Source organism: Lineus longissimus, chromosome 4 (assembly GCF_910592395.1).
Source record: "Lineus longissimus chromosome 4, tnLinLong1.2, whole genome shotgun sequence".
NCBI classification, from domain to species: Eukaryota; Metazoa; Nemertea; class Pilidiophora; order Heteronemertea; family Lineidae; genus Lineus; species Lineus longissimus.
In genome coordinates this window covers 23,382,688-23,397,733 of record NC_088311.1, presented here as the reverse complement: position 1 = coordinate 23,397,733, position 15,046 = coordinate 23,382,688, and the positions used below count along the sequence as shown (strand labels likewise).

At 42.3% G+C, this 15,046-nt stretch overlaps 1 protein-coding gene across 2 annotated transcripts in view; it reads right to left on the bottom strand.

Annotated features, from left to right (window-relative positions):
• Window positions 1-15,046, bottom strand: part of LOC135486934 (orexin/Hypocretin receptor type 1-like) — a 54,069-nt gene continuing 39,023 nt past the window's right edge. For both annotated transcript variants that reach the window (XM_064770114.1, XM_064770115.1), the window contains exons 2-4: window positions 6,656-6,751; window positions 3,724-4,421; window positions 1-2,729 (exon numbers count right to left, since the gene is read on the bottom strand). In XM_064770114.1, coding sequence (XP_064626184.1) covers window positions 1,815-2,729; window positions 3,724-4,421; window positions 6,656-6,751 — 1,709 coding nt within the window. In that variant the 3' untranslated portion in view covers window positions 1-1,814. The remainder of the gene's footprint in view (window positions 2,730-3,723; window positions 4,422-6,655; window positions 6,752-15,046) is intronic.

The following is a 15,046-nucleotide window of genomic DNA, read 5'->3' as shown; positions in this document are numbered from 1 at the left end:
TGCACTCGCATGCACTTTGGGTGATCATGCCAAAACATAAAAATTATATAAGCTAAAAGCTCCCCTACTAAACGTTGCTTCTTTTGGATTCCCATGATAAACCAGATACAAATGATATCAGGAGTAAAATAAATGTTATTTTGTTTATAAAGAGGAAAAACAAAACGCTGGAGTAACTGGCCAGCAGGTATTGCACAATCACTCCCGCCCACTTGAAATCACGATCGGCAGCGCCCGGATATTTATGGAACTACGACGTATGAGTGACTCAGGCTCTCAGGGTCCCTCGCTTCAAAGGTACGTTGGCCAATGCAATCTCTGTCACAATGTCGATTTTTTTTCGGATGTACACTGGTCAGAAACCATCGTGATTTGGTAACCTGACACTGCTTGGTTTGAAATTTGATTAATGAAGTGTGTATTTCGGGGATAAAAACCGGTCGATGGAGACTGGTCGTGAGGCGTGAGACGGCCACATTCACATCCGTCGTGCATGCATGGTATAATGCATTCAAATTTAGATTTACATAAGGCTTAATGATCGATGGGAAATGGATAGAGCCAGCGGCTCACGTCCACCATCATCCAATGCCTCCTTGATACAACTACAAGTCCTCCCTGTATAGGCCTACTTAAAGTGGAACACGGACATGGTTCATCCTGATTAGACAATCAAAATCGATCCCTGATTGCCTTCTAAACTCTTGGCTTGCAATGATAGTCCGTACCATAACTTCATTCATTTCCAACAAGCCGTCGCTAATACTTAGGTAGAATGGTAGCACTCCGCCCACCCCCAGCCCCACCCCCTACCCTCTAGTGACCACATCCGGGCACCCTGTCTCCCAGGTTTCGGCACAAAGTTACATTACACTCTTCCCAAGAGGAATGCAAATCAAAATGGTTTAAAAGAAGTTTCACTGAAATCTCAGTCTTTGATAATCGTGCGAAACCCTGCTTGCTTAAACTAACAGAATGAATGTGTGATAGTGATTAGTAGGGTTACTGCAGCGGTAATATTATTCGCGCAAGACACTTTCTGATATAATTTAATTTACTTGCAGTTTTTCAAGGAACCCTGAACCACATGATGTTGAAGTAGATGTTGATGTAGTCAGGGCTCGAGGCGTGAGCCCTGAACATAACAAAACCTAAGTCATGACAAGGAAACAAAGATGGGGACACAGTTGCCACTCATGGATCAATTTTCACATAGCATTTACATGGTTAAGTATCAGAACTACAATAAGGTACGTTTATGACAGATCCTTGCTACTCTAGCATTTAGTAAAATGTTGTAATTAAGATAAAGGTATCCCTTGTCGTTTGCTTCTTGGACCCTGTTGAATAAGACCGTAGACTTCGAAAATTAAATCGGCTTTAAAAAAAGTGGGTGTCAGTAGTTTGGTAATGACAATGCTGTCTCTATTTTGCTTTTCATAATGATGATGAGAGCAAAGGACGCTGATGCGGGGATGTCAAAGATGATGATTGCGATGACTGTGACGATGATGAAAATGATAATGATGATGCTGACGATGATGATGACCAAAAGGATGATGATGATGATGCAATGATGTCGATGAGAACGACGATGACAGCGATATGATGAAGAATGATGATGACGATGAACTCCGCTTTGATGCGAAATCGTACTAAAATGAGGCTTAAACCAGCCAGCAATATTTCTATGTGGTTCCATTTGAATAGTTACTCTCCTAAGCGGATACAATTTGAACAAAAGCTCTGCATTTGTTGAATCTATTTTCAACAAGCAATTAGGTTCAGGTATCAGAATCGTTGAGACCAAACCTTCATGTCATGTATGTTGCCAAGTCCCTGTCGTCTTCATTTGATAACAAATGGCTATCTTCCGTACAACTTGTTCTGTGTTTACATGTAGTGCTATCCGTCTCTTCCTCCGATGTTTCCACAGAACTTTGGGGGCGGGAATAATACTTACAAGAGGGTAAACTTATATGTAACTGAATGTTAACTACGTTATCCGAACTACTCTTTACATCTTCCTTTATGTTTGAATCAAAAGCATCTTGTGTGTTTAGCTTGATTTCAAAACTTTTGCTTTTAGGCACAGAATTAGGAAGTACTAAATAGTCTACACGCGAGGCACCACACGAGCAATCACTTACACTCGAACTGCGCACACGCCCTGCACGGAGAGTTTCTTGTGGCACTACAAGCACTGCAGCACCATCTTTGGTCCTTTCTACCGGCTCTTTTTCATCGCTGTCGTGGGTCAAGGTTAAGTCGCTCATGTGTAGGACGGTTAATTCCTTACTCGAATCCTGTGAGCTATCACATGTATCGTTCGTCCGTTCTGGTATCGAAATAAATGACTTCATATCCATCGGACTCGGAGTAATCTCGGTTCTAAAACGGGATGTCTCCTCATTAATCGTTGTAGGTATACTCAAATGATAGCACATTATTTCTCGCTTGTCTCTTGAGGTAGCCTTATGAGAAGCGAACAACCTCGAGGGGTCGTCGTTATGGATTTCAATCAACGGAATATTCACTGTTGATTTTCCCGGCGAGTTGGGCCGCTCGGACAGATCTGTCCGGCGAGATTTGAAGCTCGAAGCAGTCCGTGAGTACCGTAGACTCGTTGAAGAGTTACTCCTGCTCCACAATCTGAATTTCGGACGCTTCAGTTGAACAGATGCCTTCATCTTCCCATTTTCTTTAGTGCAGTGCACCATTACATTTAGCTGAAAAATAATCAATGAATTGATTAGTCAATAAAGGATAAGCTTCTGACTATCGTGAAAGGCAATTTGCGGGCTCGGCAAGAAGTTGTGTCAGAATTTAACCTTTTTTACACGAAACGCATATCATACCGAACTGGGCATTCATGACTTATGTTCAAGGCGTCTAGGCTGATAAGCTAACAAAGATCACTTTGTTTGGGTTTTTCCGTTTCTGAGTTTTTCCCCCTCATTTTCGAGAACTGAAAGACAGTTTGACAAATGGTTCTTTGTTTCCTTCTCTCGTAAAATCATGGTCTCTCTAGCTGTCTATACGGGTGCACTGAATATGATGAACAATCAAACGTTACACCGACCGTCTTGACTCATCGAACAATTTTATATCCAAAGTTCATTGTCAATGAATGTCAGGCATCATCAATATTCTAAAGCAGCCAACTTGCCGTTGACATGTCCAATATCATATACCGGCAGACAGCAAAGCATTTAACAGGTTTGTTGCTCTTTTCAATCACTCTTCAGGATATTAACGTCGGTGTGTGACATTGAGTTAGGGTTAGCTGAAGTTAGCCAAAGCAATGATCAATAAGGTACTGCCAGGAAAGAATGATGTATCGATCTTGCCAGGACTATTCAACGGATATGATATTTCAAGTCACGAGATCACTTTTGTTGTTTGAATTTGCATTCAACTCTCACTCAAAGAGAGTAGCTTCAATAAGGTTGGGAGGATAATTTGTTCTCTGGTCACGGAACGTCCTGCCTGAATGGCGACAGTTTTGCCATTCAGGAGAAGCAGTTCAAAACAAAAAATAAACAACGTTTCCATTGAGAATGAGTTTTACCATATCGTCAAAGATGGTTTAAAGTGCATGGCTTCTTAGAGCATGATGTTCAACTAACCAGAGTCCTGAGATTCTGAGATAGACAATATCACTGGTCAAAAATAGTCTAACGTGGGCTTTTCTTTGTGTATGGCCACGTTACCCTCACTTACCGGCGTAGGTGACTTAAAAGACTTTGCTGATCTCCGCCTCCTACAGCCAAACTTCCTCCTCACAGCCTTCCGAAAGCTTTTATTCATAAACCAGTAGAGCACAGGATTCAAGGCACTATTGGAATGACCAAGACAAAGGGTGAAGGGAAGCGCTGTCAGGGAGTCTACATCCATGTTGTCTGCAGTCTGCAGGTCTATGTACAAAGAGCAAATGTTATAGGGCATCCAGCAAAAGGCGAACAAGATAGCCAAGCACATGAGCATCCGGGCGACTTTCCGCCTGCTGTGCATCAGCGCGCGGGTCTGGTCATGGACCGCTCTGGAGTCACTCCGATGGAGGCCTTCATCCGTGATAAGCAGCTGACACCCGATGAAGGAATAGGAAAGTGTTATCACACAGCCAGGGATCACGTAAACGAAAACCATTAAACACGTCATGTAGATTGGCTTCTCGACGTATACCCAGCGTTCGGTGCAGAAAGGCAAAGTCTCGAAGAATTTCAAGTCCGTGATTTCTACGTCTCTTACTAGTGCCAGCGGCACCATGATCGTGAAGGCGGTGATCCAGACCACGGTGATAACCGCCCGGGCGTGTTGGGAGGTGCTTACTCGACGGAATGTTATGGGATGTCGGATTGCCAGGTATCTCTCTAAAGCCATCACAGTCAGTGTCACGATACTTGCAGATACTGCTACACCTGAAATGACAGAAGGAAAAGTAAAATCTTATCAGAAAGGCCCGATGATTACTTGTTGCGGTAGCTTGATTTTTGCCATGTCAATATATTGTTTGACCAGTAGTTAGCTTCCACTGCATTCTTTCTCTGCCGGACGGGGGGTTGGGGTTGGGGGTGGCAAGCACAGGCTTAAATGAGGCCAAATAAATTTGGGGATTCCCTAAGCTCCCTTGAATTGTTGTAGCTACTGTTGGTTGACCCATCACATCAGCTGAACATCGCTGCAGACAATTACAGTCTGCGTGTGATTACTTGTAGATATTAATGGACGCAAATAAACCAGTCCGTCACTCAATCAGTCTGAGTACATCAGAGAGTTTGCGTCATGAAGCTGGTAGTTTCTTCATGATTTATGTGTCCCTTGATACAGTCACGGATGTAACAGTATGATGTGCCTTAATTGTCATTTGATGTGTAGTTCTGCCTGCGAAATAGTTAGGTGGCAGTGTAAGGGATTGGTGGTCCGTCGTGATGACTTTGTATGATAAATTGTAAGGCAGTGATGGCTTGCATTTTGTATTTTTTCAACCTCATTTAGATTTCCATGTAGTCCACGCACTGTGGACTCTTTTCTTTTAACAAAATGGAACAAACTTGTACGCACGCATCATCACCACCAGGGGTACTAGAGTTAGTTCAAAGTTCTGTTCAGGTGTGCATACCAAATTATCTCTGAAGTCCTTTTCTGTCGCTAGGCCATTTGATGGACATGATTCGCATCTGTTCCAATGGGTTTTTCAATTCTAAGTGTTCTATAAGTAGTCTCCCTTGCTAGTTCCAATTTGTGGCATCCAGATTGATAGTGAAAAGGCATTTATTTTATCTCATCAAGCGTATACACTGCGAATCCGTGCGTTCATAAATTTTTGAATTTGACAGTCACTTATAAGTAAACAATACACGCTTTGATCAGTCGGCAATAATACGGCTGGCCTGCTGGTGCTGTTACGGTAAAATGATACCCAAAGGTGAATGACCCAGGTTGTCCACCTGGGCGACAGGGCTCATTATTGAAGGTGCTGCTTGTCACCAAAATTGGTAATATGACGTGTGCCGTCGATCGCCAGTAATAATCTGCTAGATGATATGTTCTCCCAGACTGAAACGCTAATGAACCTAGCCGGCTTATGAGCTTGTCTCATTTGCTAAGAATGACGGTGTACAATACGAAAGGCAAGCATTAATCTCTCTGACAATTTGATGGTTCATGAAACAGAAAGCTGATTCTCGGTGGAGAGTGCCTAAAATATATACAGTTTGAGGTGTTTTAGAATGGTACTTGACGCCGAACTTGAGGTGTTGAATGTCTCACTAAAGTCCGCTCTGATGGAGCTCTCATTTGCCCAAAATATCGGCTGCTCGATTTTGGCCTATATTTTAGTTCTGCCTTGCTACGGGAGACAACCAATACCTCCCAGTTCGGAATCAATTCCGTGAGAAAGAAATTAATCTCGCGAATGAATTTGAAGCTTTGTTCATCCTCAAGAATACAATAATTACAAAAAACACAGGGAGAAGCCTGGGAGTACCTCATCAATACGAAATGCTTCTGATAAAGACGTTTGCTTTTTCTTTATCATTTTTTTCCAAGTCGAGATGACAAGGCGAACGAAGCGGGTAAGCACAATGTATGGCATTTCGTTGATGCTTTTTTTCGGAGAAAAAAACGAGAGCTTGCTCGATTAAAATTATACTTCTGGGCACAATTCCTTTCGCCAAAGCAAGGGGAAAGAATTCGTTAGCTGTGTCTGGCTGTATTGGATTGAGAAAAAGTAGGTCGTAAATTGGTCAGGGAGAACGTTGAATTACCCCGCAGAAACGGAAACCGATACCAAATCTACTAACCAGATGGTGGGATGGATATAAAATGCGGCTGTCGCCTGTTGCCTGGGCTTTTTTGCGCGATACCATGTCAGCGGGCCAATCCAACTGTAACTATAACTAGGTTTTTCAAGGTAAAACATCATAACGGACCGATATTAAGCCTATGATTTTACCACAATTCTATTTTATTGGTATTCAATGACAAATCGTTAGATAACTGATAAGGTGGAAAAATTTCTAACGGGTGGGTGTATTTCATATTGAGCATAGTTTTGTGATCTGCTTGAGAAGAGTGGCAATCGAATGTTTTAACGGAATGATGTCAACTCCATGTAAGATCACAAAAAACCCATCAAATACGCCGTTCTTACCTTGTAAGTAGTGAGACAACTTGCACATGAATCCGCCATAGATCCAGACCTTGTAAATACTGAGACCGATCGCCATTGGGATACATACACTTGTAACTGAATCGAGAGAAAAGAGACAGAGGATATTAATGGTTTATATTTATTAATAACTATATTTTGGTGGATAAAGGGAGGCTTGGGGGAAAAACAGGTGATCATTTTATAATAAGGGTAGGATTTCTCTGAATGTGTTTGCGACAATACACGCGGCTGTGCTTTGTCATTTCGTGCCGAATGAAAAAATGCATTATGAAATTCATGCGATACCGGGTCAAATTGCATTCGATGGAAACCAAATGTTACGCTCTTGTTACGAATAATGCTTTTTAAAGATTGCAGAAAAAACTCGGTTTCAGTTGAAGATACGTGTAGTACAAGATGTTATAAAATCTACATGGTATCGTAGCATTATCCGAACACAGTTATTGTAATGCACCTTTGAAGTTCACTATAACATCAACTCTGGCGTCACATTTCCACCTTTTGCCTTAGTCACGTCGCTTTGATTTCGTATGGCATATCGAACTCGGGCATAGGACGGCAATGGATAGACGGGACAGAGCTCCTGGTTGTGCAACGTGGCCTCCAACTCGGCAGCAGTTGTAAGACCCAGGGTGGCTTGTTTCTTCGAATAGGACAAGAGCCATGTTTATAGAGCCATTACATAAATCGCGGGAGCCATGATGAATTTTGTTCTCAACACAACGGTGACCGAATTTGTCCGAGTCGCCGCCTCTTACGGCCATTACTTGACCATTGTGGAGCGAATTGTCTTTCCACCTATCATAACCGTCGGAATCATTGGAAACGTCTTGACCTTTCTCGTGATGCGTCTGCCTAAAAACCGAAACAACGTGATGAGCTATTATCTAACAATTCTTGCAGTTTCGGACACATTTTCCTTAATTTTGTGGCCTTTGCCGAAATTGATTATAAATTTAAGACCAGATTTGCTTAATCATCGTATCGGCGGAGAGGTAAATTGTCAAGTTTTTTACTTCTGGGTCTTTCTTGTTTACAATATCTCCATTTGGCAGATACTCATTATTGCTATTGACAGATTCATTGTGGTTACATTTCCCCTAAAGGCGGCGCTGTGGTGTACGATGAAGAGAGCTCGAATTCAATTGGTTGGTAACATCATTTTGCACGTGTTGGTTTATTTTCCGAATGTGTTCCGGTCAGTTGACCAAGATGGCGGTGGTTCGTACTCTCTTTGTCTGTTCCCACATTATTTGTCTTGGTTTGAGTTGGGACATGAAATAATCACCTGTACCGTTGACGTTTTTGTTCCTCTTGGATCATTGTTTCTCCTTAACCTGGCTATTATCTTTCGTCTGAAGCGATATAATGCCGAAATTAAGGACAAGGCTTTCGGCGGTTCCAAAACACGTCAAAAGCAGGAAAGGTCAATGGCTATCATGCTTGTTGTCGTGGCGTCGTCTTTGCTAGTCCTATTAATGCCATATGTTGTGGACTTCATAGCATGGCAGTGCTGTCTCGGTCATATCATGGTATCAAAACCAGGCCTACGTAATTTTACTTTTGAAATAGTGATTGAAATAGCAATAGTAAACAACGCGATAAATTTCTTTCTCTATTTAGCCAGCAATGCTAAGTTTAGGGCTGACTTGCGAGGTCTTCTTGCTTTAAAGGAGCCTTCGGCTTAATGAATCTCCACTAGTTTTTTCGGATTTATTTCGTTTTGCGAATAATCATTTCTCGACAATTTGCAATATTTGAGCATGACTTAGAAAGGGCCTTCTGTCGATATATCATTGACTGATATTTCTTATAACGCTCTGCAGACAAGCAACACAGCCGCCATAAGACATGCCGACATATCGGCGACGAATATCAGTCTCCTCCTTTCACCGCCGACGCAAAGGGCCAGGAAATCTGTCGGACGCACCATCATAAGCGGGTTGCCAATCAAATTGCTCGACACAAAGTAATTGAATGACGGCCTGATTGATAGTGCCAACCTCAGGATCAGGATACCATTCTTCTAAACAACATGCACTGTGTATTTGGGTCAGGTCAGCATCCCTGGAACCGTTGTTGCCTACCAGTAAGATAACCAGAAAACCATCGATGGGCCTATGCCTTCATGCTTCCTTATATTTGATGGATGATCGATCTGCGGGAGCTGGTTAAGGGTATGGGACTCAGTGACGAGCGCTGTTTTGTCCCAGGATGTTGGCGAGGGTGCCATATGCAAGAGCTCAGTTCGGGTTCGATTCCCGTCACATAATTGCTTTACCAAGAACTCCGTTTATAAACAGTAAAACCAAAGAGTTCCATTAAAGATTTGAGAAAAACGCGGTTTCAGTAGACGATAATATAGGATGTAATAAAATCTACATTGTATCGTAGCATTTTCCGAACACAGTTATTGTTATATACCCCTTTGAAGTTGGCTACAACTACAACCTTAACTCTGGCGTCACATTTCCATATTTTGCCTTCGTCACGTCGTTTTGATTTCGTATAGCATAAACTCGGACATAGGACAGCAATGGATAGGCAGGACAGAGCTCCTGGTTGTGCAACGTGGCTTCGAACTCGGCAGCAGTTGTAAGACCCACGGTGGCTGTAAAGATTCCGAAGACATAGTCGGCTAATGACGGCCTGGTCCCTGCATTTTTAGAGGCTTGTTTCTTCGAAAAGAACAAGAGCCATGTTTATAGAGCCATTACTTAAATCGCGGGAGCCATGATGAATTTTGTTCTCAACACAACGGTGACCGAATTTGTCCGAGTCGCCGCCTCTTACGGCCATTACTTGACCATTGTGGAGCGAATTGTCTTTCCACCTATCATAACCGTTGGAATCATTGGAAACGTCTTGACCTTTCTCGTGATGCGTCTGCCTAAAAACCGAAACAACGTGATGAGCTATTATCTAACAATTCTTGCAGTTTCGGACACGTTTTCCTTAATTTTGTGGCCTTTGCCTAAGTTGATTATAAATTTAAGACCAGATTTGCTTAATCATCGTATAGGCGGAGAGGTAAATTGTCAAGTTTTTTACTTCTGGGTCTTTCTTGTTTACAATATCTCCATTTGGCAGATACTCATTATTGCTATTGATAGATTCATTGTGGTTACATTTCCCCTAAAGGCGGCGCTGTGGTGTACAATGAAGAGAGCTCGAATTCAATTGGTTGGGAACATCATTTTGCACGTGTTGGTTTATTTTCCGAATGTGTTCCGGTCAGCTGACCAAGATGGCGGCGGTTCGTACTCTCTTTGTCTGTTCCCTCATTATTTGTCTTGGTTTGAGTTGGGTCATGAAATAATCACCTGTACCGTTGACAATTTTGTTCCTCTTGGATCATTGTTTCTCCTTAACCTGGCTATTATCTTTCGTCTGAAGCGATATAATGCCGAAATTAAGGACAAGGCTTTCGGCGGTTCCAAAACACGTCAAAAGCAGGAAAGGTCAATGGCTATCATGCTTGTTGTCGTGGCGTCGTCTTTGCTAGTCCTATTAATGCCATATTTTGTGGATTTCATAGTATGGCAATGCTTTCTCGGTCATGTTATGGTCTCAAAACCAGACCTACGTAATTTTACTTTTGAAATAGTGATTGAAATAGCAATAGTAAACAACGCAATAAATTTCTTTCTCTATTTAGCCAGCAATGCTAAGTTTAGGGCTGACTTGCGAGGTCTTCTTGCTTTAAAGGAGCCTTCGGCTTAATGAATCTCCACTAGTTTTTTCGGATTTGTTTCGTTTTGCGAATAATCATTTCTCGGCAATTTGCAATGTTTGAGCATGACTTAGAAAGGGCCTTATATCGATATATCATTGACTGATATTTCTTATAACGCACTGCAGACAAGCAACACAGCCGCCATAAGACATGCCGACATATCGGCGACGAATATCAGTCCTAAAGTCTCCTCCTTTCACCGCCGACACAAAGGGCCAGGAAATCCGTCGGACGCACCATCATAAGCGGGTTGCCAATCAAATTGCTCGACACAAAGTAATTGAATGACGGCCTGATTGATAGTGCCAACCTCAGGATCAGGATACCATTCTTCTAAACAACATGCACTGTGTATTTGGGTCAGGTCAGCATCCCTGGAACCGTTGTTGCCTACCAGTAAGATAACCAGAAAACCATCGATGGGCCTATGCCTTCATGCTTCCTTATACTTGATGGATGATCGATCTGCGGGAGCTGGTTAAGGGTATGGGACTCAGTGACGAGCGCTGTTTTGTCCCAGGATGTTGGCGAGGGTGCCATATGCAAGAGCTCAGTTCGGGTTCGATTCCCGTCACATAATTGCTTTACCAAGAACTCCGTTTATAAACAGTAAAACCAAAGAGTTCCATTATAAAGATTTGAGAAAAACGCGGTTTCAGTTGACGATAATGTAGGATGTAATAAAATCTACATTGTATCGTAGCATTTTCCGAACACAGTTATTGTTATATACTCCTTTGAAGTTGGCTGCAACTACAACCTTAACTCTGGCGTCACATTTCCATCTTTTGCCTTCGTCACGTCGTTTTGATTTCGTATAGCATAAACTCGGACATAGGACAGCAATGGATAGGCGGGACAGAGCTCCTGGTTGTGCAACGTGGCTTCGAACTCGGCAGCAGTTGTAAGACCCACGGTGGCTGTAAAGATTCCGAAGACATAGTCGGCTAAGGACAGCCTGGTCCCTGCATTTTTAGAGGCTTGTTTCTGAGAATAGGACAAGAGCCATGTTTATATAGCCATTACTTAAATCGTGGGAACCATGATGAATTTTGTTCTCAACACAACGGTGACCGAATTTGTCCGAGTCGCCGCCTCTTACAGCCATTACTTGACCATTGTGGAGCGAATTGTCTTTCCACCTATCATAACCGTCGGAATCATTGGAAACGTCTTGACCTATCTCGTGATGCGTCTGCCTAAAAACCGAAACAACGTGATGAGCTATTATCTAACAATTCTTGCAGTTTCGGACACGTTTTCCTTAATTTTGTGGCCTTTGCCGAAATTGATTATAAATTTAAGACCAGATTTGCTTAATCATCGTATCGGCGGAGAGGTAAATTGTCAAGTTTTTTACTTCTGGGTGTTTGTTGTTTACAATATCTCCATTTGGCAGATACTCATTATTGCTATTGATAGATTCATTGTGGTTACATTTCCCCTAAAGGCGGCGCTGTGGTGTACGATGAAGAGAGCTCGAATTCAATTGGTTGGTAACATCATTTTGCACGTGTTGGTTTATTTTCCGAATGTGTTCCGGTCAGCTGACCAAGATGGCGGCGGTTCGTACTCTCTTTGTCTGTTCCCTCATTATTTGTCTTGGTTTGAGTTGGGACATGAAATAATCACCTGTACCGTTGACAATTTTGTTCCTCTTGGATCATTGTTTCTCCTTAACCTGGCTATTATCTTTCGTCTGAAGCGATATAATGCCGAAATTAAGGACAAGGCTTTCGGCGGTTCCAAAACACGTCAAAAGCAGGAAAGGTCAATGGCTATCATGCTTGTTGTCGTGGCGTCGTCTTTGCTAGTCCTATTAATGCCATATTTTGTGGATTTCATAGTATGGCAATGCTTTCTCGGTCATGTTATGGTCTCAAAACCAGACCTACGTAATTTTACTTTTGAAATAGTGATTGAAATAGCAATAGTAAACAACGCAATAAATTTCTTTCTCTATTTAGCCAGCAATGCTAAGTTTAGGGCTGACTTGCGAGGTCTTCTTGCTTTAAAGGAGCCTTCGGCTTAATGAATCTCCACTAGTTTTTTCGGATTTGTTTCGTTTTGCGAATAATCATTTCTCGGCAATTTGCAATGTTTGAGCATGACTTAGAAAGGGCCTTATATCGATATATCATTGACTGATATTTCTTATAACGCAGTGCAGACAAGCAACACAGCCGCCATAAGACATGCCGACATATCGGCGACGAATATCAGTCCTAAAGTCTCCTCCTTTCACCGCCGACACAAAGGGCCAGGAAGTCCGTCGGACGCACCATCATAAGCGGGTTGCCAATCAAATTGCTCGACACAAAGTAATTGAATGACGGCCTGATTGATAGTGCCAACCTCAGGATCAGGATATCATTCTTCTAAACAACATGCACTGTGTATTTGGGTCAGGTCAGCATCCCTGGAACCGTTGTTGCCTACCAGTAAGATAACCAGAAAACCATCGATGGGCCTATGCCTTCATGCTTCCTTATACTTGATTGATGATCGATCTGCGGGAGCTGGTTAAGGGTATGGGACTCAGTGACGAGCGCTGTTTTGTCCCAGGATGTTGGTGAGAGTGCCATATGCGAGAGCTCAGTTCGGGTTCGATTCCCGTCACATAATTGCTTTACCAAGAAGTCCGTTTATAAACAGTAAAACCAAAGAGTTCCATTATAAAGATTTGAGAAAAAACGCGGTTTCAGTAGACGATAATATAGGATGTAATAAAATCTACACTGTATCGTAGCATTTTCCGAACACAGTTATTGTTATATACCCCTTTGAAGTTGGCTACAACTACAACCTTAACTCTGGCGTCACATTTCCATCTTTTGCCTTCGTCACGTCGTTTTGATTTCGTATAGCATAAACTCGGACATAGGACAGCAATGGATAGGCGGGACAGAGCTCCTGGTTGAGCAACGTGGCTTCGAACTCGGCAGCAGTTGTAAGACCCACGGTGGCTGTAAAGATTCCGAAGGCATAGCCGGCTAAGGACAGCCTGGTCCCTGCATTTTTAGAGGCTTGTTTCTGAGAATAGGACAAGAGCCATGTTTATATAGCCATTACTTAAATCGTGGGAGCCATGATGAGTTTTGTTCTCAACACAACGGTGACCGAATTTGTCCGAGTCGCCGCCTCTTACGGCCATTACTTGACCATTGTGGAGCGAATTGTCTTTCCACCTATCATAACCGTCGGAATCATTGGAAACGTCTTGACCTTTCTCGTGATGCGTCTGCCTAAAAACCGAAACAACGTGATGAGCTATTATCTCACAATTCTTGCAGTTTCGGACACGTTTTCCTTAATTTTGTGGCCTTTGCCTAAGTTGATTATAAATTTAAGACCAGATTTGCTTAATCATCGTATCGGCGGAGAGGTAAATTGTCAAGTTTTTTACTTCTGGGTCTTTCTTGTTTACAATATCTCCATTTGGCAGATACTCATTATTGCTATTGATAGATTCATTGTGGTTACATTTCCCCTAAAGGCGGCGCTGTGGTGTACGATGAAGAGAGCTCGAATTCAATTGATTGGTAACATCATTTTGCACGTGTTGGTTTATTTTCCGAATGTGTTCCGGTCAGCTGACCTTGATGGTGGCGGTTCGTACATTCGTTGTCTTTTTCCAGATTATTTGTTTTGGTTTGAATTGGCACATGAAATTATCAACTGTGCAATTGACGTTTTTGTTCCTCTTGGAGCACTGTTTCTCCTTAATCTGGCTATTATCTTTCGTCTGAAGCGGTATAATGCCGAAATTAAAGACAAGGCTTTCGGCGGTTCCAACACACGTCAAAAGCAGGAAAGGTCAATGGCTATCATGCTTGTTGTCGTGGCGTCGTCTTTGCTAGTCCTAATAATGCCATATGTTGTGGATTTCATTGTATGGCAATGCTTTCTCGGTCATGTTATGGTATCAAAACCAGGCCTACGTAATTTTACCTTTGAAATAGTGGTAGAAATAGCAATAGTAAACAACGCGATAAATTTCTTTCTCTATTTAGCCAGCAATGCTAAGTTTAGGGCTGACTTGCGAGGTCTTCTTGCTGAGCCCTCGTCTATGGCGATTAATCCAAAGAAATGAAAGCAACATATTCAAATTCGAACACTTCCACACTAGTTAACGGTTCATATTTAAGGAGCCCGGCTTGTCTGGCTCATTAAATAAGGCACCATTAGAATTGTGGAAGGCACCATTATAATTGTGATGATAAAATAACACCTTAAATCCATAATCCTTACATAATCACAGGCAACTATATAAAAACGCTCTATTATCATTTCTCCCGCAGTCTAGCGATATTTTATTGCTCACATCAGCTGCAATGAAAATCGCTGTTGCAATGAAATGGGCTTCTCTGCGGCGTCTCAATGATATGGTATTTTCGAGGTTCGGGAAATAAAAAACCGCTCCGTATGCGTATCCGTGTCAAATCTACGTATTTCGTCATGCAACTGTGATGTGCGGAAAATTAACGAATACACACTAACATGCCAATAATTGCAGCCTGTAATACACATACACATAGTGTACTCCCATGCATACGTTTTCCAAAAAATGCGAAATGAAAAAAAATTGCTCAGTTGCCTTAGATTCAAGTGTTATTCAGTAGTTATGGTGTCGT